Raw genomic sequence first — 24,521 nt, 5'->3', positions numbered from 1 at the left:
CAACTCGCAGAATAATTCTCGGAGGAACTCCAAAAGGAATTACCGGAGAAACTTCTGAAGGAAATCTCGAAGAATCTTCTGGATGAATTCCCGGAGAAATTTTTGAAGGATCTCCCAGAAGAATTTCTGAAGGAATTCTCGAGGAATTTCCGAAGGAACTCCCGGAGGAATTTCCGGAGGAACTTTCGGAGGAATTCCCGAAGGAACTCACTGAGGAACTCCTGATAGAAATGCCAGACGAACTCCCGGAGGAAATTGTGGCGGAAATCTTGAAAGAATTTTCGGAGGAATTTCTGGCGGAAGTCCGGAAAGAAATGCCAGATAAACCCCCGGAGGAATCGCTGGGTTTTCCGCAAGAATTCCCGGGATAATCCCGGAAGTTATATCTCGGAGGAACTCCGGGAGGCATTTCCGGAGGAACTCCTGGATGAACTAAGGAACTCTTGTAGGAACTCCTGGAAGCATTCCTGGGGGAACTCCCGAAAGAACTCCTGGAGGTATTCTTGGAAGAACTTCCGAAAGAATTACTGCCAGAGGAACTGCCGGAGCAAATTGTGGAGGAAATTTTGAAAAAGTTTCCAAAGGAATTTCTGGAAGAAGTTCAGATTGAAATGCCAATTAAACCCCCGGAGGAACTCTTCGGGAGAAATCGCAGGAATTTCCGGAGGAACTCCCGGAATAGTCCCGGAAGAAAATCTCGGAGGAACTCTTGGAGGCATTTCCGGGGAAACTCCTGGATAAACTAAGAAATTCCTGCAGGTTATTCCTGTAGGAACGTTCGAGGCATTCCTGGATGAACTCCTGGAGGCATTCCTAGAGGAACTCCCGAAGAATTCCTGGAGGTATTCCGGGAGGAACTCCCAAAAGAATTACAGGAGGATTTCCGGAAGGAATCCTCGAAGAAACTGCTGGAGTCATTACTGAAGGGACTCTCGGAGGAATTTCCAGAGAAATTCCTGCAAGAATTCCCGGAAGAACCGCCGGAGGAATTCTCAGAGCAATCTCCGGAGTAACTCCTGGCAGTCCCGGAGAAATTCCCGGAAAAATTCCTGCAAGAATTTCTGAGGAAATTCAGAAGGAACTCACGGAGGAGCTCCCGAAAGAAACGCCAGAGGAAATCCAGGAGAAATTATCGGAGGAGTTCCTAGAGTAACTACCAAATGAGTTGTCGCCGGAAATCCCGGAGGAATTTCTTTAGGAACTCCCGAAGAAACGTCTGAAAGTAATGCTAGATGAAATCGCAGGAATTTCTTCAAAAATTTCTGGATGAATTCCCGAAAAAAATCTCTGAATGAAATCTCGGAGGAATTCGTGGAAGCATTCCCGGAGGAATTCTCGGGGGAACTCTCGAATGAATTTTCGGAGGATTTCCAGAAGGAAATCTCGGTGGAACTCCTGCAGGCGTTCCTGAAGGAACTCTTGGAAGAATTCCAAGAGGAACTGACGAATGAATTCCCGGAGGAACTGCCGAAAGAATTCCCGTAAGATTTTTGGATGGAAATGTTGTAGGCACTCCTGGAGCCATCTCCGTAGGAACTCCTGGAACAATTCCCGGAAGAAATCCCGGAGAAATTCCTGCAGGAATTTTCGGAAGAACTCCCGAAGGAATTCTCGGAGGAATTCTGGGAGTTACTCCCGAAGGAACATTCGCAGCAATTTCCGCAAGAATTCCCGAAGGAACTCTTACTGGGAAAACTCCCAGACAAACTTCATGGGAAACTCCAAAGCGAACTTGTTGTTATCCAGACCACCAGCCTGCGTTTAGTTAACTTATTGGTGCCTATTCAAGTTTCTTTTTCATAACGGCGCAAGACATAAGAAATTGACTAATTCGTATTGGCAACATGTCTGTCTCCTATCGAATTTACGGCTATAGAAAGCTATTGGGCTCAATGTTTAAAAATTCCCTCTGTCAATCCTATTTCACCCACCAATAGTATTGACTTGAAGCAAATAACAGTTCCATTCAATAAAAAGGACGCATTCGTTTCGCTCTATTTGAGGTCATTCGGTCACTGGTGCGGAGTGCCTCAATCGAAACTGCGAGCGAGGTGACCCACCTCCAAATTTTGGAAGCCTTGTGCCACAGGTTTGGCATCTATAGGTAAGGTATTTCTCGTAACCTCTCTACACACATCTGTAGGTAGGTATAGGTAGTCGGTATAACTATCTGGCGTCAGTGCACCGAACCATGTCCCGTCGCGTCGTGGGTCGACGCGTCATCGTCATTATTGGTGTGCTGGCCCCGTGCGAATACTAATTCCCGCCTTGTATTATTACATCAGATTGCGTGCATAGCTTGGTTTTCGCTTTTAAACCGATTGGTCGGCAACAGACGGCCGATGTGAGTGTGAGACGGCGTGTGACTGGCTTCCGTTTTCCTGTGTAAAAGAGATTGGGGATAAACCGTATCTATTGAGGGAAGTTCCATAAGGATTTCTCTCAGGTAATAACTGCAAGCTGTGAATGTGGAAACGTTCCCAATAACGTCAGTTAGTTGGTAAATCTGCTGTTAATCGTTTCTGCGACGGTTTTAGTGCGCATTTCACACCGATTCCCCAACTGAATTTCAAGTTCAAACGCTTCCATTTGTCCATTCGTGTTGTTTTCTTCGCTTTAAATTTATTTATTGCCCATCCAACAACACAAACGGATGGGTTTGGCGTTTTCAAGTCTCGGGATGACCTCCAAAATTAATGAGCATCGCGCGCGCATTGCATTGTGAGGACCACCCGTGACGACGACGATGTAGATATTTATGGCTTATGGATTTTTTGTTTTACTTTTTCTTGCAAACTTCCTCCGGCAAATTGTGTCTATCATAGCAGCAGGAAAGATAAGGTTTACGCAATCGATACAGACAACGACAACGTGGACTAGAAGCGGTCCAAGTAAAAAGCGAAACTGTTGACTTCACAGAAAGCCTATACTCGATAGGCTTCGGTATCAATAAACAACAACAACGAAGCAATGTGCGAGCTTCAAGATAAGTACCGGGAATGGTATTTAATCTTGCAGCAAAAGTTTACCTAGTTGACGTCAGCAGCAGTCGGGGACTCTTAAAAGGCTGATACACAGGTCCAACGTGGACGGTAGAGAGCGCCTAACCCATAAACGTTACACGTTTATCAAAGCTCATCATAAAATTATTTCAGTTGTCCAATCATTTCAGGAGGTGATCAAGATTGCGACTTTGAATGGTACACATAGAACAGAAATTTGTTGGACACTTTTAAGTTCGACGTGTGTTATCAGGTCACCCAAAGGATTTTAACCAAGGCGGGTGTACAAATCTGAAATCACTTCAACTGTTCTGTCAACACAAACAACTTGACCGGATTTCGTGAAATTACCCGTAAAACAAGACAGTAAAATCGCATGAACAGATGAATGCACAGATGTTGGAATGGAATGTGGCTTGGTAGGCAATGCATTTCTGAAGGATGAATGAAAATCTGATCTGTTGTCGACCGACCGTCGACGAAGCCGGATTGATAACTTTCCACAAACATTTGCTTTAGGTGATAGATAACTGTAGATGATTTGGGATAGCATTTTGTAGGCGGCATTTAAAGTATTGACTATTGAGAAGTAGGACCAGTCCGATTTTACGAAGAATAAAAAAAACAGTCTTGTTCACTGCATTGTTTGAAAACTCTTCTACTTGAAATCAAAAAATACATAATAGTATGATTTCAAAATCAGCTCGTGATTTTGCATGAAAAATTTTGGTCGTTGATAGCAGTTTATGACTTTCGTAAACAAGTGTTATCGGTCAATATTGTAGCCGCATACTTTTTATTTACACCAATGTGTAAATCATGTTCATCGGTCACCGATCGTTGTCGTCAAACATCGTTCAAGGTTCTACTAATTGAAGATATGACTGGCAAACAATCATTTTTTCTCCAACCACGTTGAACGGCAAAAAGCTTCCCGCCGGCGTAGTAGCCATTAAATGACGTCATCTGGAGCCGTGCCTCACCCGAACCGGCGCTGCAGGTTGAGACTTTAAATCAATCAAAACAGCATTTTTGCTGCACACGCGCTGCTGTTGTAGATCCGCAGCGTCCATGAGAACACCACCAGGTATGGATGCAAACAAACTCAAGTTTCGGACGGACATCCAAACTGCACCAAAACAGATGAGAGAGGCTGCCTTGAAATCTTGAAGCATTCCCTCATTATTACAATTGTTGAGTACAGTCAGAAAATGAAATGGAAAATAAGAACTGAAGGAGGATTGTGCTGGGAAACCCTGAGAAAGCTCTTACGTTTCGTGTACCAAGACCTACGCCAAACTTGGGCACAATCGAGTATTACGAACGGATTGGAAGAGTGGCTCGCGCGATAGTATTGTGCTGTAAAACAAAATTCATTTCTTTTACAGTGCTGGCCAATGTTTTTGTAATTTGGCATACAACATGTGCTTGGACGTTGGTCCCATGTTTCGTTATTAGGTCGTATGAATCAGGAATTATTATGTACAACTAGTGGCGCTCGCTATTGTATTGAATGAACAGTAAGCTTACGGTTTACTCGTTCATTGGTAAAAGTTGGTACACATTGCGGTGCTCAATCAGTTGAAGATAATTTTCGCAGAAGACTGCCGAGAGCGTTCATTTTGATCGAATGACGACGATAATTGCTGATGCAGAAAATCAGACCTCAGTCGACAGAGGATTATGTTTTGTTTCGTTTCATTGTACTATACGATTCGACAGAGGAGGTCTCTGTTTTAGTGAAAATGATTAACAGACTCGGGGTTTTAGGGTCCATGGACATTTCTAAAGCGTTCAGGTGATCTCAGAAAGGTTTTTATGGCCGTTTTGAAGGGTCCCAATAGAGTTTTTGAACGTTTCAGGGACATTGAAGGTTTCTGGCAAGGATGTTTGGAACCACACTATGTACATCTTTTTCGTGTAGTATTGGACAGTTGTAGGAAGATTCAGGGTTTTTTAGGTTCATTTCGCAGAGCGGCTATTTTCTATGATTTATGCGACGATTTCACTTTGAACGTTTTGAATACAGGTGAAGTGACACGCATTGCATCCGACGGTAAAGAAAGTCGGCTTGACCTTTCTCTGGGATCAAGTTCACTATCATTCGATTGCTCGTGGAAGGTGATCGAAGATCCTCATGGTAGTGATCACTTGCCCATTATAACCACCATAAAACATAATTGCGAAAGGTCAGACGAGCCAATTCAGGTTCCCTTTGACCTCACTAGGAATATCGATTGGCAAAAATATGCAGAAGCGGTATCTTTTGGAGTTGAATCATCCAATCCTCTTCCACCTTTGGATGAGTATCAATTCCTGTCTGAACTGATTTACAGGAGTGCATTAGAATCACAAAAACGACGCGTTCCAAGTGCAACCTTCAAAAGAAGACCAGCCACACTTGGCTGGGATGATGACTGCACCCAATTGTATCTTAAAAAATCTGATGCCTTCAAAGCTTTTCGTAGGCATGGCACCTCGGATCTTTATCAAGAGTACGCTAAACTTGAAAGACAACTGAGGAACTTGCTAAAAGCGGAAAAGCGTAGTTATTGGCGACTCTTCATTGAGGGTCTCTCAAGAGAAACTTCGATGACAACGCTTTGGAGAGTGGCTCGCAACATGCGAAACCGCTCATCTTGTAATGAGAGTGACGAATACTCCAACCGTTGGATATACAGCTTCGCGAAAAAAGTCTGCCCAGACTCAGTCCCAGCACGACCAATTTCTTGGGAATCAATCTCAAGAGACGGTTCTCTGGACAGACCATTCTCAATGCTGGAATTTTCTATAGCTCTTCTTTCATCAAACAATTCTTCTCCGGGACGCGATATGATAAAGTTCAATCTTCTTAACCCTCGAACGATCGCGCTGTTGTATTTTGTACAACACGTTGAAAAAATCTCGCTTTTTGTACTCAGCATTAGCGTGGTGCTGTCGCAGGTAGTCAACCGCGCGAGTTACGGAAGGTTAAGAATCTCCCAGATATCGCAAAAAGACGATTGCTAGACCTATTCAACTCATTCATCGAGAACAACATCGTTCCGCATGAATGGAGACAGGTCAAAGTAATAGCTATTCAAAAGCCTGGTAAACCAGCGTCTGATCATAATTCATACCGCCCAATTGCTATGTTATCATGTCATGTACTGATTTATCGACCATATTCTATAATTAACTTGATGATTTTGTGGCTATATCGGTCTCTTTCTACCCATAAGTATAAGGGAGTAGAGATCAAAGTGGATAATAAAATGATAGATATGATAGAATTCGCTAGGTAGCGAACAAGTGTGAAAATTTTATAGAAGGTGAAATTAGGCAAGTAGGCCATGTATTGAACGAATACATCGAATGCGTGAAACTTCTGCCGTGCGACCTGCGCTTTTAAACCGATCGGCTTGGTTGGTAGTTCATACCACCTTACCAAGACTGGCAAAAGTGTTCTATCCAATAAGATCGAAAAAGCTAATAGGAAGAACACGCTGCGATATAGGCATACCCCTATGAACGGAGTGCGAATTCCGAAAAAGCTACCGATCGATAGAATTTGTGATGAAAACAGAACAATACATAGGCAGTCGGGTGCCTGAAACTTTTGCCAGTCTATACTCCCTTATACTTATGAGTAGAAAGAGACCGATATAGCCACAAAATCATCAAGTTATGTTATCATGTTTAAGGAAATTGTTGGAAAAAATGATCCTATCGCGACTCGACCATTGGGTTGAATCGAATAACTTGCTTTCAAATACACAATTCGGGTTCCGCAAGGGCAAAGGAACAAACGACTGTCTGGCGTTGCTTTCAACAGATATTCAACTGGCCTTTGCGGAAAAGGAGCAATTGGCTTCAGTTTTCTTGGATATTAAGGGCGCTTTTGATTCAGTTTCCATAGAAATATTGTCAGAAAAACTGCACAATAGTGGACTACCCGGACTTTTAAACAATTTCTTGTATAATTTGTTGTCAGAAAAACATATGAGCTTCAATCTCGGACAACTGACAACTTCCAGAATTAGCTACATGGGCCTACCGCAAGGCTCATGTTTAAGTCCCTTGCTTTATAATTTCTACGTGAAAGACATTGATAGATGTCTGGAAGGACAATGCATGCTAAGACAACTTGCAGATGATGCTGTGATTTCTCTCAAAGGCCCACATGCAGAAATGTTGCAAAGACCATTGCAAAATTCCTTAAACAATCTTTCCATTTGGGCAAGAAATTTAGGGATCGAGTTTTCTCCGAAAAAAAAAACTCAATTGGTTGTGTTTTCTAGAAAGCGGAACCCAGCCCAATTGAAACTCAATCTTTTGGGAATAGAAATCGACCAATCTTTGAATTTCGAAATTGGGGTCTGGTTTGATTCAAAAGGCACTTGGGGTACCCAAATCAAGTATTTGGTGCAAAAATGTCAACAAAGGATCAATTTTCTACGCACAATTACCGGCACATAGTGGGGTGCTCACCCGGAAGACCTCATAAAACTTTACAAAACGACTATTTTCTCGGTTCTCGAGTATGGCTCTTTCTGTTTCCACTCAGCAGCAAACTGCCACCTATTAAAGTTGGAACGAATTCAATATCGTTGTCTGCGTATTGCCCTCGGCTGCATGCACTCAACGCATAATGCGAGCCTAGAGGTCCTGGCAGGGGTGAAACCTCTCCAGAACCGCTTCTGGGAGCTCTCGCTAAGGTTACTTCAAGTATGGAGTGAGCAACACACTTGTGATTGAAAACTTCGAAGAAATGCTCACTCTAAATACTCAGTCAAAATTTATGAGAATCTATCTTTTCTACATGTCATCTGACATAAGCCTCCCAGGTCATAATCCACCTCGTGTACACTTCACCAATGACAGTTCTTCTGTTAAATACGATCTGTCAATGAAACAAGCTATTCATGGAATTCCAGATCAACTTCGATATATATCTATTCCTCGCATTTTTAACGAAAAGTACCAACATGTCAATTCCTGTAAGAGATTCTTCACTGATGGGTCTCGCATAAATGGATCCACTGGCTTCGGTGTCTTCAATGAAAATTCCACCGCCTTCCGCAAACTTCAGGAACCTTGTTCGATTTATGTTGCTGAGCTGCCAGCAATCAACTTCGCTTTGGGGATGATTTCCAACATGCCCGTAGACCATTTCTTCTTCTTCTTGGATAGCCTTAGTTCTATTGATGCGCTCCAGTCGATGAAACCTGTAAAACATCCATCTTACTTTCTTACAAAAATAAGGGAGCAGATGGGTGCACTGGTCGAAAGATCATACAAGATTACCTTTGTTTGGGTCCCCTCACATTGCTCAATTTATGGCAATGAGAAGGCGAACTCTCTCGCAAAGGTGGGCGCACAGGAAGGTGAGATCTATGATAGAAGAATTTCACATGATGAATTTTTCCATTTTGTTCGCCAGAGTTCTCTTCAAAGTTGGCAAAATGATTGGCGAGATGGCCAGCTGGGACGGTGGTTACATTCCATTATTCCTAATGTTTCCTTGCGAGCGTGGTGGCATGGTTTGGATGTAAGTCGAAATTTCATTCGCGTAATGTCAAGGCTTATGCCCAACCATTACTCGCTAGATGCGCATTTACACAGGATTAACCTCGCGTTGAGCAATGTTTGTACTAAGTGCGGTTCCGGTTATGATGACATCGACCACGTAGTTTGGCAATGCCCGGATAATGACGCCTCCAGAGCACTACTTTTGGATACCCTTGAGGCCCGAGGTAGACAACCCTTTGTTCTTGTGAGAGATGTGTTGGGCACTCGCGATGACACTTATATGCTATGCATTTACGACTTTCTTCGTTTGTCTTGTATAAAGGTTTAATTCTCTTGTGTTTTCTCCCCCAGTTTTTTTTCTCTGTTTTCGTCTTTGTGTTGTTCCTGGCCATCCGGCAGATGAAAAGCCCGCAACTATCTGGTGCTGAATCACTATGAAGACAACGAACACGCCATTACGTTATACCTTCCGGATGAGCTTCAGAGAACCCCTACCCCCAGTCCTTACCACGCCCATCCTAAAAGCATATGTGACCCACTAATCTCGAGCTGCCACGAGTATCCTGGCTCCGTCCCGTACTAACTATGTTGTATAAGAATCATATTTGTACACAAAATACAAAAAAATGAGTTTTGGCTCCGCAAAGCGTTCAACGCGATTGAGCCCCAAATAAATGAACTGGTTGAAAAAAAATGCTTGTGAGCGATCAAAGTGGCTATTATCATAATTAGGAGAAAATTTCTACATGTAATGCATACATATTTAGTGTATTGTTGTTGAAATGCTAGATTTGCAAAGAAAATAATTAACATTTTTTGAAAACATCAAAAAATCGTACGCACAATATCACTCACAAATTGCATCACCGCTCGATCGCTTGCGATGCGAATGTGAACGAATGAATAATTTTCAAGTGTGGCTTCCCACCGTTCGCCGGAGTTTGTTGTCGTCGCTGACAAGCAATCGACAACCGTTCACTGCTGACTGGCTTCGAATGTGGAAGAAGAAAGTAGAAATCAAGAATTCGGCTTAAAATCCTAAAACCATCTAAAACTCCCAAACATGCCCCTGATACGCACCTAAGGTATCTCGAAAATGATCTTGGAAATCTACTGAAATACCTTGAAACCTTTTGAAACGCCCTGGAGTGCTGCCGAAAGCCCCCTTGAAACGCTACTGAAAACTTAAACGACCTTACGCGGCTCTTAAACCTTGCTAAACTTTATAAGAAAAGTCCCCCGGAAACGTCGCAAAATCTCCTTCTGAAATGCCCCAGAATTTAAATTTCCTGAATGGGTCATGAAACACATTGCACGTTCCAAAAATCCGAAATCCGCTGAAACCAGCCTCGTCCGCAGAAGGGGGGAGGTGATTTCGGTTTAAAACCCCGGATTAAAACTCCTGAAACCCATTGAAATGCCATCAAATGGCCTTAGAAGCCCCCCCCCCTAAATCTTTCGTGAAACCCTCTAAATTGGCATTAAGGGCCTTTAAAACCTTTATAAAACCTCCTAAGGTGTCAGGAAACGTATCTAAAGGTATTTCTATAATTCAGTGAAATATCTCTGACGGGTATGGTGGTCTAGTGGCTACCGCTTCTGCTTCACATGCAGAAGGTCATGGGTTCAATCCCTGGCCCGTCCCTTTCATCCTACTTTGTATCTTTCTGTCCACTTTCTCTCTCTCTCTCTCTTCTCTACATATACAACTCATGTATATTCATATGTTCATAGCCATCGCTAGAACCAGAAACGAATTGGAAAAAAGTCGTTTCCCTCCCTTCCATCTTCCACTCACAGCACAGTGTACAGGGTGTTCAATAAGTTCGGATACACCATATAACTTCAATTAATTTCATATCTGTAATTCAGATTTTCAAAGTAAATGTATTTATTGAAAGGTCATATAACACTGATCAAATATAGCATATGGTTTTGAATAAAGTTTTTTTCTACTTTTTTTATAAGCCTTAGATGTATCTAAAGTTTGTTAGCTCCGGCACGCTGGAATAATTTTCGATAAGTTGCTCAAGCTACAGAAGTCTAAAACGTTGACTTTTGAGTTTACATCTCACTATACTATATTAAAATAACTAAATTAATGGACAAACCCTTTACACTGCTATTTCAGTGATGATATGGTGATAAATTTGCAAGTTTAGTCAAAATGTGCTTAAATCTATGAAAAAGGCATAAAAACATTATATAAAGCCAATTTTGGTTCAAATTTGCCACAATAGGGATATAATCAAGTTTTGGAAAAGATAACTATGGATTAAACTGAGATATAACGCAGCCTTGCTTTTTGACAAAACAAAAATCATTAAACCAGGTACAGCGGCAATTTTAGCAATTTTAAAGATCAAAATAAAATGAGTCCGTATTTCACCCAATCTGAATCTTATAGATTATTTCGTATGGCCATAGTTGCTACCACTAATGCTGAGGACAACAACCTAATTTGATTTAACTTAACACCATTACTCAATAAAAGCTAGACGAAATACCAATGACAGACGTGCGTGCCGACCAAAAGGAACTTGAGACACATTTGCAATTATTACAAAAGGATAAAGGACAGTTTATTTCAATACATATACTGTATTTGATCAGTATTATGTGAGCTTTCAATTAATACATTCACTTTGCAAAACTGAATTACACATGGGAAATAAATTCAATTTTACTGTGTATCCGAACTTATTGAACACCGTGTATATAACGCCTACAAGTTATGCAACCAAAGCGTGCTGTGCCGCTTGACCTTATTCACCTTATTCACCACACAATGTATCACCTTACGAACACTATAAATAACCCCAAATCCATGGATCGCATCACCGACCCAACGGTGACTCCCAGATCTCCCATCCTTTCCATCTAACAAACACCCCAGTCCGTGCTGATTGTGGGGATACAGAGGTGATCTCGGTCTTTAGTAGCAACAACCAGCACACTCTAACATTCCTTTCCCTTCCCAACTGACTATAAGGACATGTATGAGCTGCTTAAATTGCACTTTGAGAATAAGTTGAGTGTCCCAGCCCTTATTCATTTGGATCTCAGTGCAATTGGAACCAGCTCAGATCAATCACGGAGTAGCAACCATTGACATGTATAAGTCAGACTTGATCGTTGATCGAATTCAGTGAAATATCTCTGAATCTCCTATGTTAACGCTCTTGCAAACCATTAGACATGCTCCTTAAACCTCCGAAAATGTTTCCTTATTTTATTTTTCTGAAACTTCTCCCCCCGCCAATCTGGAAATCTTCGCGAACGGTTCGGTTCAAAAGAACTAGTTCTGTTGGATTTGGTGGTTCGGACCTCCTCAAAGAAACACGCAATTCTCTGATGGTGATAATAACTTGAAGCTGTAATGGATAATGGTCATAATGTATGGGTGATCTAACGATATTTGATTGCTTACAATTTGGTCTCCTTCACCGGTATAAATCCAACAAGTCTATAGTGCACAAGCGGTGCGGACCTAATAATGATCAGATACATTCATAGATGGAAGGTTAAGGTATAGTAGTACAGTATTACTTACAATAATAGTAATTATTCACTGGCTAGCAGAATGTGTTCTAAATCGCAACTTGATTGTGCTCTTCTTATATTCTATAATCGAATTCAATTGGGAATTAATAAACGTAAATTATCATTTAATACTGCCACTATACCTCCTTGCCGAATCGAGTTATGCAATACGCAATATAAACACTTCTACCTATCATTCCATACATACATATAGCTGACATTCGACTCTAGACTGTCATTAATATATTAGACAATTACGACCCCTGTAACGTTTACCGGCCAGATGTAGTTGGGCAGGCTTGGAGTCAGAAGCATCGCAAGGCGGGTCGAAGGCAGTGCTGCTAGTATTGCTAACAAGTTCTATGGAATGAATGACTGAACTGTCGTTCGTTTGAAAAGAACGGTAGTTCTCCGTTCTCTCAAAAACTGAATGTTCCAGAACCGTTTATTCAGCTTTTCCAAAGAACGCAAATTGGTTTCTGAGAGACAGTACTCCGAAGACGTACAGTCGATCGGAGAAAAGCATTTGAAAAATTACTGGTCAATGCACAAGATCACAATTCTATATTTTGCAGAGTTGGAAATACAAAATATAAAATGGTTTCTATGCTCACGTAATTATAAATATTATAACACGTAAAATCATACGTAAAGTAATGACTTGACCAGTAGATCTCTAGAAGGTCATTAGATTAACAAAACAACGCAAAAACCTTCTGAATGGTAGAACGGTTCACGAGAACTAGTTCTTTCTAAAGAACTGTTCAGATGAGAAAGATTCTTTTGAAAGAACTGTTTTGCCTATAAATAAAACCTTTCTGAAGCTCTCTGAAATTTCTCTAAAAATCCTGTAATTCTCTGAAATCCACTGGAACACCCCTTAAATCCCATCATGGTTTACGTTCTAGGGTTTTAATCTATCACTTTCTGGAATTCCTTCAAGACGGTGTCATGACTACTGCTTATGATTCCTATGCTTGAGGTCCTGGGTTTAATCCATATGGTCCGTCCCTTTTCTACTTTGTATCTTTTTATCTAACTTGCCTTTCTTCTCTACGTACACAAACCATTTGTAACCATCGCTATAATTACAAATGGGTTGAAAAGCCCCTTCCTTACTTGCCATCTCCACAGCGCAGTATAATTCTGTGTGACACCTTCACATAAATGTACCATATTGCGCCTACCAAAAGGGATCCATGCACTAACGTGAACCGTGTGCCACACAACCTTCCCAAACACTCTATGATCTTGTGCAGACATGTCTACAGGCTTGTACCAATTTGCTGGTACGACTCAACGTACTAGAAAAAAAACTTTAAAATTAATGTTTTCAAACATAATGTTGATTAATTGGCAAATTAAGAGAAGAAAGGTGAAAAAAAAACGCATTCTGGTGGGATTTGAACCCTCGACACCGTATTCGCTAGACCGGCGCCACAATGGGGAAAAACCCTTGAAAACCAGGAAAAAAATCAATAACTTTTGTCGCAGTGGAGTGAAAATTGCAAACAAAATCATTTCCGCTTGGAAAATGTCTGATAAATCGAATGAAACAAGTGTCGTTCACCGCACGAAACTGTATGTCGACCTACAGAGTCGATTTATCATCGGATTCTTGATTTTTCATACTAAAAGATGTGTTTTAACAGTATATCTCATACAATATATTGAAATTATGTGTTTACTTTGTCATACAAATGCTTTATAATATACAAAAGTAGTATTCGACATAATTTTTTTTATGTCGACTCAAGTTGGATAGTTTGGCGAAAATGATCGATTTTCAAACAAAAATTTATAATTCTGTCGTAGTTAACTAGGAAAACTAAATTATTTCCGCAAAGAAAATGTCTGGTAAATCGACTGAGTGTCATTCACCGAATGAAACAAAACTGTATGTCGACATACAGAGACGATTTATGACCGGATGCTTGATTTTTTGTACTAAAAGATGCGTTTTGTCAGTATTTCTCATACTATTTATGAATTAACTCTGGCATACAAATCCTTCAGAATGTACACAAGTAGTATTCGATATAAATATTTATTTATCGACTCAAGTATTATTTTGGCGAAAATTATCGATTTTCATACAAAAACTCATAATTCTGTCTTTGTTAACTAGGATATTATGATTTTACTCTGACATACAATTCCTTTAGAATGTACACAGGTAGTATTCGATATAAATATTTTTTATGTCGACTCAAATGGGTTATTTTGGCGAAAATGATCGGTTTTCATATAAAAATTCGTAATTCTGTCGTTGTTAACTAAGAACACTAAATCGTTTCCGCTAAAAAAACGGCTGGTAAATCGACTGGAACTAGTGTCGTTCACCGAACGAAACTGTATGTCGACCAACAGAGTCGATTTATCATCAGATTCTTGATTTTTCGTACTAAAAGATGTGTTTTGTATTAAAATTATGAATTTATTTTGACATACAAATACTTTTGAATGTACACAAGTAGTATACGGTACAATTTTTTTATGTCGACTCAAGTAGGGTTTTTTGGTGAAAATGATTAATTTTCTTACAAATAAATAATTTTCATTCAAATTAATACTTGTAATAGTTAATAAAGAAGTAAATATTTGAAAATATTTGAATTTTAAACATATGTACACTGTAATTACTTCTGTACTCCAAATTTCTCTCTCTCACTAGCTTTTTGGCGTAACGTCCTCACTGGGACGAAGCCTGCTTCTCAGTGTTATATGAGCACTTTCACAGTTATTAACTGAGAGCTTCCTCTGCCAATGACCTTTTTGCATGTGCATATCGTGTGGCAGGCACGAAGATACTCTATGCCCAAGGAAGTCAAGGACATTTCCTTTATGGAAAGTTCCTGGAGCAATCTGGAATCGAACCCGTCACCCCCAGCATGATCATGCTGGATCAGAAGGCCGGCTCCAGAGGCACGTTATCCTCCATTTGGGACATTTGTGCCATGATATGTTTAATTCCTTCAGGAATTCCTTCCGGAAACTGTCGGAGGAACTTCCTGGGAAAGAATTCCTGGAGGAACTACCGGAGGGACTCTTACAGGAACTCGTTTAAGAACTTCTGGGGGAATTCCCGGAGGCACTCCTGCAGCCATTTCCGGAAAAGCTCCCTCATGAATTTCCTGGAAAAATTCCCGGAGGTATTTCGGAGGAACTCCTGAAGGAAATTTTGGAGGAATTTTCGGAAAAATTTCTTAAGTAACTCCCGGAGGAATTTTCGGAGGAACTCCTGCAGGTACCTTTGGAAGAACTCCCGGGAGAACTTACCTTACCGATCAGGCTAAGGCCGGGGTGGCCTCTGCTGTACATAGTAGCCATCTCCATTCCACTCGGTCCATGGCGAGAAGGAGCGATGGTGATAGTAGCGATGATGACAGAAGCAATTACATTGATGCCTGAGGTGACAAGGAAAATCATGGTGACGCGTTTAACAACTCTTAAGTACCATGCGACACACGTTTTTTGAGTGGCTCGGAAGGGCCCTATTAGTTTTCCTTATGTTTTTTGGAAGACAACCCACTCTACTTACCGATATGATCATATTTTTAATTTCCAACAAACTGGAACCAATAGCAATAATTTGGATTGGAGTAGCTCTGAATATCTATGTAGCAACTAGCATGGTTGTTTTGTTGATGATACTATAGATATAAAGTTACGAAGACCATAACTCCTGATTATGTGGTTAATGGTTAGAAACCATATTCTTTTACTATGTCGAGTGTGTGTTGAGGGAGAGTTTGGTCATGTATTAAAAGTAAAAAAAAGTAATTTCCAACTGGCACGAATAATTAAATATCTTTGATCACGAGTTGGCATGTAGCAAACAAGAAATACAATTGACCTTTATTGTAATTAAAACTAAATCCATCTAAACTGAGAAAGAGAGACCATATATAGCTTTCAAAAGTAGACATAAAGATACATGTCTTTGTATTTTTGTGAGATACGTTAGTACATTAAAGATTTTTCTACAGATCCTTGTCTGACTTGTTCGATTCTTCTTTGTCGATTATCTCTTTCGCTAATAATTTGATGAAAGTAACTACGACAATTTAAAAAAAATCTAGCGAATGACCCCGTTGGTCAATAAAAAGAAAAACAACATCATATTAGTAACATCAAAATTGCATTACATTCTTCAAAAATACTAATTTCAACGATAGACGAATTTTGTTCATTTGAAATAATTTAATAATTGTCATATATTGTTAAAATTTAAACATATTAAGATGTATTATAATATGATTATGACATATCTATAACTTGTATAATAAACAGAGCATGTAGTTAAGTTCCTTCTTGCATAAAAAAAATTATCTTTGCTCACGAGTCGATATAGATCAAATAAAAGTATACCTGGCTCAAGTCGACATTTTTTTTCAACCAAAATTAAACATATCATGGCACAAATGTCCCAAATGGAGGATAACGTGCCTCTGGAGCCGGCCTTCTGATCCAGCATGATCATGCTGGGGGTGACGGGTTCGATTCCAGATTGCTCCAGGAACTTTCCATAAAGGAAATGTCCTTGACTTCCTTGGGCATAGAGTATCTTCGTGCCTGCCACACGATATACACATGCAAAAAGGTCATTGGCAGAGGAAGCTCTCAGTTAATAACTGTGAAAGTGCTCATATATAGCTAAGAAGTAGGCTTCGTTCCATTGAGGACGTTATGCCAAGAAGATAGTGAGAGAGAGGAATTTGGAGTACAGAAGTAATTACAGTGTATGTTCAAAATTCAAATGTTTTCAAATATTTACTTCTTTGTTAACTATTACAAGTATTCATTTGTATGAAAATTAATCATTTTCACCAAAACAAGCTACTTGTTGTGAGTCGACATAAAAAAATATACAGAATAATACTAGTGTACACTTAAAAGTATTTGTATGTCAAAGTCAATACATAATTTTAAACAAAACGCATCTTTTAGTACGCAAAATCACCGATGATGAATCGACTCTGTTGGTCGACATACAGTTTCGTCCGGTGAACGACACTAATTCCAGTCGATTTACCAGCCGTTTTCTTAGCGGAAACGATTTAGTGTTCCTATTTAACAACGGCAGAGTTATGAATTTTTATATGAAAACCGATATTTTTCGCCATAATAACCAACTTGAGTCGACATAAAGCAATATTTATACCGAATACTATCTGTGTACATTCTAAAGGATTTGTATGCCAGAGTAATTGTAAATTTCTGCACTACAGTTTCGGCCGATTGCCGTAAAATTGCCTCCAGCCTCTTTTGGATGACACGTGCTTGCCGCCCGGTTGCTGCGATGCGAAAGAGGACGGTCGTCGGCGGCGCGGTCTCTCCTGTCCGACCGGCTCGAGTCTTTGTGTCGCTGACGACCGACGACGTGCGCGACGCGACGTCGCGAAGTCGTGATGTCTGATGGAACGCGAATATTGTTGTCGCGGTTGGGTCGCGGTGTTCGATGATGCGCGAATGCTGACGATTCGCTTCTCTGCGCATAGGGTGCTAAACTGGTATGCCACAGTAATTTCATAAATGGTATGAGAAATACTGACAAAACGCATCTTTTAGTACAAAAAAATCAAGAATCCGGTCATAAATCGTCTCTGTAGGTCGACATACAGTTTCATCCGGTGAACGACACTAGTTTAAATCAATTTACGAGACATTTTCTTTGCGGAAATAATTTATTTTTCTTAGTTAACTACGACAGAATTATGAATTTTTGTTTGAAAATCGATCATTTTCGCCAAAATAACCAACTTGAGTCGACATAATTTTTTTTATGTCGAATACTACTTGTGTACATTCTAAAGCATTTGTATGACAGAGTAAACTCATAATTTCAATATATTGTATGAGATATACTGGTAAAACGCATCTTTTAGTATGAAAAATCAAGAATCCGATGATAAATCGACTCTGTAGGTCGACATACAGTTTCGTGCGGTGAACGACACTGATTCCATTCGATTTATCAGACATTTTCCAAGCGGAAATGATTTTGTTTGTAATTTTCACTCCACTGCGACAAAAGATATTGATTTTTTTCCTGGTTTTCATGGGTTTTTCCCCATTGTGGGCGCTTTAACCAACTAAGCCACAGAACAGGTAACGATTCTGCGGAATAGAAAGCGAAACTGACTCCGAACCCATACCACACTTTAGTGCAGACCGGTTTCCAACGTTTCGGTGTTTATTACACCTTCTCCAGAGAATTAGAACTCGTAATCGTTCTCGTTCGAAAGCTCGGTGCCGACTCGTACACTTGATTTCGATCCATCAAGTGTTGCACAAATCGGCCAAATCAGTTTCGTCGGAAGACGTTACAGGTACGTTTTCGAGGGTTTCCGAGGGTCTCACGTGCGTTACATGGGGCTCAAGTGGGTCTTGGAGGGATTCGAAGGCGTTAGGCAGGCGTTTTTGGTGGTTCAGATGCGTTACATTGGGTCCGAGGGGATTTTAGAGGCATTTCAGGAAGTTTCAGAGCATTTTTGGCGGGATTCAGAGGCGCTACGGAGGTAGTTTTCGAGGGGTTTCGGAGCGTCGTAGATGCGTTACATGGAGTCCGAGGGGTTTTAGGGGGATTTTGGAGCCGTATTAGGAAGTTTCAGAGCATTTCCGGTGGGATTCAGAGGCTTTACGGAAACTTTACGGAGGTAGTTTTCGGGGGTTTTGAAGCGTCTCAGGTGCGTTACATGGGGTCCAAAGGGGTTTGACCTTTTCAGGACGGTTGGGTCATTTGTACCTCCCTGACGTACTCTACAGTGGCGAGGTTGGTGCAAAAAATCGTCCCGATGGTTAAGGGAGAGCATTTCAGGATGTTTCAGAGCGTTTTAGGCTGGATTCAGAAGCGTTACGGAGGAGTTTAAAGGAGTTCCTGAGTGTGTCAAGTGCGTTAAATGGAGTCCGAGAGGGTTTACTTAGGGGGATCTTTGAGGCGCTTCAGGAAGTTGCAGATGATTTTGAGGAACCCCATCCCAAAATCCTTCGAAACGCCCCTGAAATGGTATTTTATTTAAAGATGTTGAAAGCTCCTGATACGACCCTGACCTGCAATACCTCGAAACACCCCTGAAATGCTATCATACGCCACTAAAATCTGAAGGAACGCCCTTAAAATGCTGCTGAAACCCCTGAAATTCTCTGAGATTACTCTGAAATGCCGTGAGTCGCCCTCCACCCCTTGTAACGCCTTTTAAAGGCTCCTGAGATCCCTTGAATTGCCCTTAAAGCACCTTGAAATGTCCCTAAAACCCCTTAAATTCTATTAAAATGCCCCTGGTTTCCCCTTCATCCGATTAAAACACCATCAAAATCTGACAGAACGTCCTTAAAAGGCACCTCAAATCCCCTGAAACAGCCCCCTGAAACGCCCCTGAAGCCCCTTGGAACCCCCTTTCCTGGGCTCTCTGGGACCTTTTTATTGGAAACCCCCTTAGTCCCACCTCATATGCCCAGGAGTAAGACCTGTTCTCACGATCAAAATCCCCTTCATTACGTTTTAGTGTATGAGTTATTCATGGACTAATTGGATAGAATTTGATTTTGGTCATGGATTCCAAAATGACTCAGATATAGCAGATCAGAAAGTTGATCATTGTCATGGGAAATCGAAAAAAGTTACCAATATATTGTCCATTACTGTTCCAAATTGCAAGAGCTTGGTTGGATCAGCTGCGCTAAAATTAGCGCCGCAATGGTGGTGGTAGTGGTTGCGAAAACGCCGGATGCTGCTGTTTGTTTGGAACTACGCATCGTATGTGTTCATTACGTTCCATTATACACGTACATATGTATGTAGCTTTGTAGCTATAGAAGTTCGTTTAGCAAACATCCACCCGGTGCACAGTGCGGGCGGAGGCATCTGGTTTGACCAGATAACCGGCCGCCCGCGCTTAGTCAGCAGCAGGTTCATATCTATTTTCTTCCATTCGTCTCCATGCGGCTAAAGAATGGCGAACGACCAGCCAGACACAGACACGATCGCCATGTGATGCGCGGAAGAAGTACAGTAGACGTTCGATAAATGCAACTTGTTTACGATACTACTATCGAGTAAAATTCGATAACTGTAACGTCACGTAGAATTCATCAATTGACGTTGAATGACCTTAAAGTTCATTCGTTTGTTCATTCAAGGTCAGCCGATTGATTGCGATCAAACGTTTCGCAGCTATCGAACCTCTACTGTGCACGCGATCTTCCCCATATGGCGAAGCGATAAATTGTCGATGTAAGCAAAAACAAAGTCTGTAGAATCTACATATTGGCAGAATGTGCTGCGGGGTTCTTGAAATGAATATGTTCTCTCTCTAAATCGTTCAAGTATCGCCTCGACCTCAATATCGCATCGTGCTTCCCATTGAAGTTGTCTGACTTTGGTCAGGGAACGTTTGGCGCTGGCTGGCTAAAGTAGCAAACAATAATCGTAAAGCAGATTAGTTTTATTGATGCTGTTAACCCATTGAAGACCAACCACTTGGGGTAATACGTTTCAAATTTGTAGCCTTCACAGTCCATGTAACAACAATAATTACCTGAGGAAAGAACTTCGTTGCAAACTAGTTGCAACTGCTGGCATGCAACAACGGGCTTTCAATAGGTGATACTGCAATCACAACATTCTTAAATAGGAAGTTATGAAACGCGAAGTACTATTTAATCTCAATATTATGAACCTTTTCGTTAGTAGTAAGCTTATGTTGAATATATTTACCCCAACTTCACAAATTATCCACATTTTTACTGACATGAGATTGATGTCATTTGACATAAAGTCGTTTGGCATAATAGACACATCATATCTAAGGAAGAGTGTCTTTCGATTATGTCCAAAGTCCTTTACGTCAAACGTCTGTGCTACTTACTACTTACTTTCAATCCTAAGCAATCTAACGCAAAATATTCCTCTCTCTTATTGGGTTTATTATTTCATTCTGAGTTACATAGAAGTTTCTATTATCCTAACCGATTTCATTTGTTTTTCTTTTTTTTTTCACACAGGTCACAACAGTGGACATGCAAAAACCGCCGCCCGACTTCCGGACCAACTTCGAAGCGACCCACCCGCCGATCCTGATCGACAACGGACTGGCCATCCTGGAGAATGACAAAATCGAACGGCACATCATGAAGTCGGTCCCCGGTGGATACAATCTGTTTGTGCAGGTGGGTACCTATCGTAAGCCTTTTATCAGCATCCTTATGCTAAGATGAATTGTGGAGTTCTGGGTCTTCCAAACCCTTAGGAGTTTATATCATACAAGGCGCTGTTCATAAACTTCATCTCCTCCTTAAGTTTATGGACGAGCCTTAATATACTTACCAACCTGGGTGTTAGTTAGCAGCAATACACGCTCACATTGCAAGAAGGCTCTTCCCATGCAACAATTGGAAGTCCAATTAGTCTTGGAAAGGTTTTGAAACCCTAATCGTTTTTAAGCTTTACGATGGTTACGAGTACCTTCTCGAATCTGTTTGATCTTAAAATATTACTTGGGTATGCATCACTCATGAAACTCACAAATTCGAGGCTATCCGCAGCCTTCTGGAGTTCAGTTCACAATCTACTAGATTTAAAAGAGCTCAGTAACGAAAACTTTTGCTGACGTAATTTGGGATCATCATTCATACGGGACTTCAGGTTTAATAAGAAAGAAAATCCTACCCGAATTTCGACAGGATCATTGAATAGGGTGTTTCTGGTTTGTTGTTCAAGCTCTAGAGTTCAATCTCCTAGATCAACCAGGGCAACAAAAGTGGCCTTCATCACCGGATTCATTTTACTTGATTCCTAAGATCCATGGAAGTTCCCTCCTAAAATTCGTGGTGGCTCTTCGAGGAGATCCTTGGTGGCTTCTGTGAGGAAATCTCTGTAGACTCTGGATTTGTCCTAATCTACCGAAGATTCTCGAGGAATTTCTGCAAGGATCCTTCATGTATCTCTCCGGCTTGAAACATATTTCTACTGATTCTAGTAAGATCTCTTCCGGGATCCTTGGCATATTATAAGTTAGAAAATTTGCAATTCCCCAACAAAATATTTTGTAGATTCATGACAGAATTCCCACTCAATGCATGATCATTACACTTAAGATTTTAAATAAATTGACTGCAACGCCTTTGCCGGATTTTTCTTTGGCCCTTGTCCGAAGCCCGATAAAATCGTTTACATATTCGTTTTTAAACTGTTGATAAATATTTCGGATTGCTGTAAAGGTCCATGAGGGGTTTCTGAAACAGTATGAGATTCTATAGTGATCCATGGTAGACGGCATAGAATTGCATGAAGATTCCTCCGAAAATCCTCGATATTTTTTTTCGGATATCCCTGGTTTCTAACTGACATCCTTCCAGAGCTCTTCTGATTTGAAGGATTTTTTCCTGAAATTCTACAGTTTCACTTGGGTTTTGATTCTTTGAAAGAGTATCTGTGTTCTTGTTACAAGATCTACCATTTATGGACGAGTTCCTCATAAGATCTTCAACACATTAACAATGATATTGTTGGTAAAGTGATCTTCATCTTCATGAATTGCTCCCTAGGTCTAATCCAGTTTTCTAGTGGACTACTCCAGAGATCCTTAACAGATTTCCTCGATAGAGTCTTTTTGGAGATCCTTGATAGACTTTTCAGCATCCTTGTTGATTTTCATGTGATGTCCTTAGTAGACTTCTTTTCAGTCTTGACAAAATTCAAATACTGTTTTTTTAATCTTGCCCGACGTTTCGGTCACATTTGAGACCATCCTTAGGGACTCAATTATAACAGATTTTTCGTCCAGTGTGTTCTGTTGAACAGAGGTTGTCCAGCGGATTGAATTTTCTCTCACTGCAGTTAACAGTTGGGATTCGTTAACTGTGGAAACCCCCTTCCGGAATTTTACACCTCTGAAATTTGACACCTCGCACTGGATCGATCACCATTGCTTTGGAAAAGCTTTGGAAATTCGTCAAATTCCAGAGCGGTAAACTGGCTTAGACCAGGGAGCAATTCATGAAGATGAAGATCGCTTTACCAACAATATCATTGTTAATGTGTTAAAGATCTTATGAGGAACTCGCCCATGAATGGTAGATCTTGTAACAAGAACACAGATACTCTTTCAAAGAATGTTCAACAGAACACATTAGACGAAGAATTTGTAATAATTGAGTCCCTGAGGATGGTTCCAAATGTGACCGAAACGTCGGACAAGATTAAATAACAGTATTTGAATTTTGTCAAGACTGAAAAGGCCAATTTTCAAGTTACAATCCATCACAGTCGTAACCAATAGCTTAGTAGACTTCTTCAGACATCCCCGATATCATTATGTGAATAGAAGTATTTTGCTTTCATTATTTGCTTATCGAGATTTACAGTTATTTTTGTCCACTAGAGGACTACTTGAACGGGGGTCATGTTGACTGCTGTGTAGTCGAAGTCCGAGGCTCATCAACTGTGAAACGAAGCCCGAGCAGAAGGGAATAACAACAGCATAAGGAGCTGTGTTATTTGCGCAAAATAACTGAATAATAAAATCGATTATTTTTAAGTTATTACCATTACATATTGTGTTATAAACTTGTCTGTCATAAGCGGCAAAATAACAAATTCCATAACAAAAAAATGTTCCTGGAAAACCATTTCAATAACTTGTTTTGTTAGTTTCAATAACAACTTAATAACAGTGAATTCGGAAAATATTTCAATAACAAATTTTGATATTAATATGTTATTGATAATAATCGGAGAGCAGAATTTGCTATGATACCAAACTCGTTACAAAATAAGTTATAATACCTATTATATAAAATTATGTATTCGCTTTGTCTCACAAACCCGCCAATAACATGAGGTTCATCACTCTGACGTAAGAAATATTTTAAAATGATCGAAAAATACTATATTCAGCTTTTAATTCATTCTAAGAGATTTGAAGTCAAGATATTCGAACTTTAGTCATTTCTATATTATCAAATACGACGAGCTTCGATTTCCCCCTGTAATTTATAAACTGTTATACTTTAATTGTTTTCGAAACACGTGTGACCCTTGTTTTTTTTTCAGCATAGAAACTGAAGAATTTTTAGAATGCTCAACAGTTGTGCAGAAAATTTTTGGGATATTGGAAATATTGTGCAGATTATTACAATTTTCCTGGAAAGATTGTTTTAATTCCTCCGATTTTTCCCTGGATTCAAGAATTATGTCGAATATTCCTCCTAGATTCCACAAGAATTCCTTCAAAAATTTTCCTATAATTTCTCCTGAACTTCCTCTGATGATTCCTCTAGGACTTTCACCAGAATTTTTTGCAATATTTTTTTTCTAAAATTTCTCTATTTATTTCTTTAAGGATTCCGTCAAAAACTCCTTTAATGTTTATCAAATGACTTTGTCATAAAATTCTTCCAAAAATTTGTCAGCAGATTTGGTAATAAACTTTCCATAAAGAACTTCTTTGACGGAATCTTTCA

The 24,521-nt window shown here is 40.2% G+C and overlaps 1 protein-coding gene across 2 annotated transcripts in view; it reads left to right on the top strand.

The window, feature by feature from the left end:
• The window catches only part of LOC109422034 (chloride intracellular channel Clic), a 226,401-nt gene that overhangs the window by 181,706 nt on the left and 20,174 nt on the right, over positions 1-24,521 (top strand). For both annotated transcript variants that reach the window (XM_062844884.1, XM_019696674.3), the window contains exon 3: positions 21,063-21,227. In XM_062844884.1, the coding sequence (XP_062700868.1) occupies positions 21,063-21,227 (165 nt within the window). The remainder of the gene's footprint in view (positions 1-21,062; positions 21,228-24,521) is intronic.

This window comes from Aedes albopictus, chromosome 1 (genome assembly GCF_035046485.1).
Source record: "Aedes albopictus strain Foshan chromosome 1, AalbF5, whole genome shotgun sequence".
Taxonomy (NCBI): Eukaryota; Metazoa; Arthropoda; class Insecta; order Diptera; family Culicidae; genus Aedes; species Aedes albopictus.
This window is presented reverse-complemented; position numbering and strand designations above follow the sequence as displayed.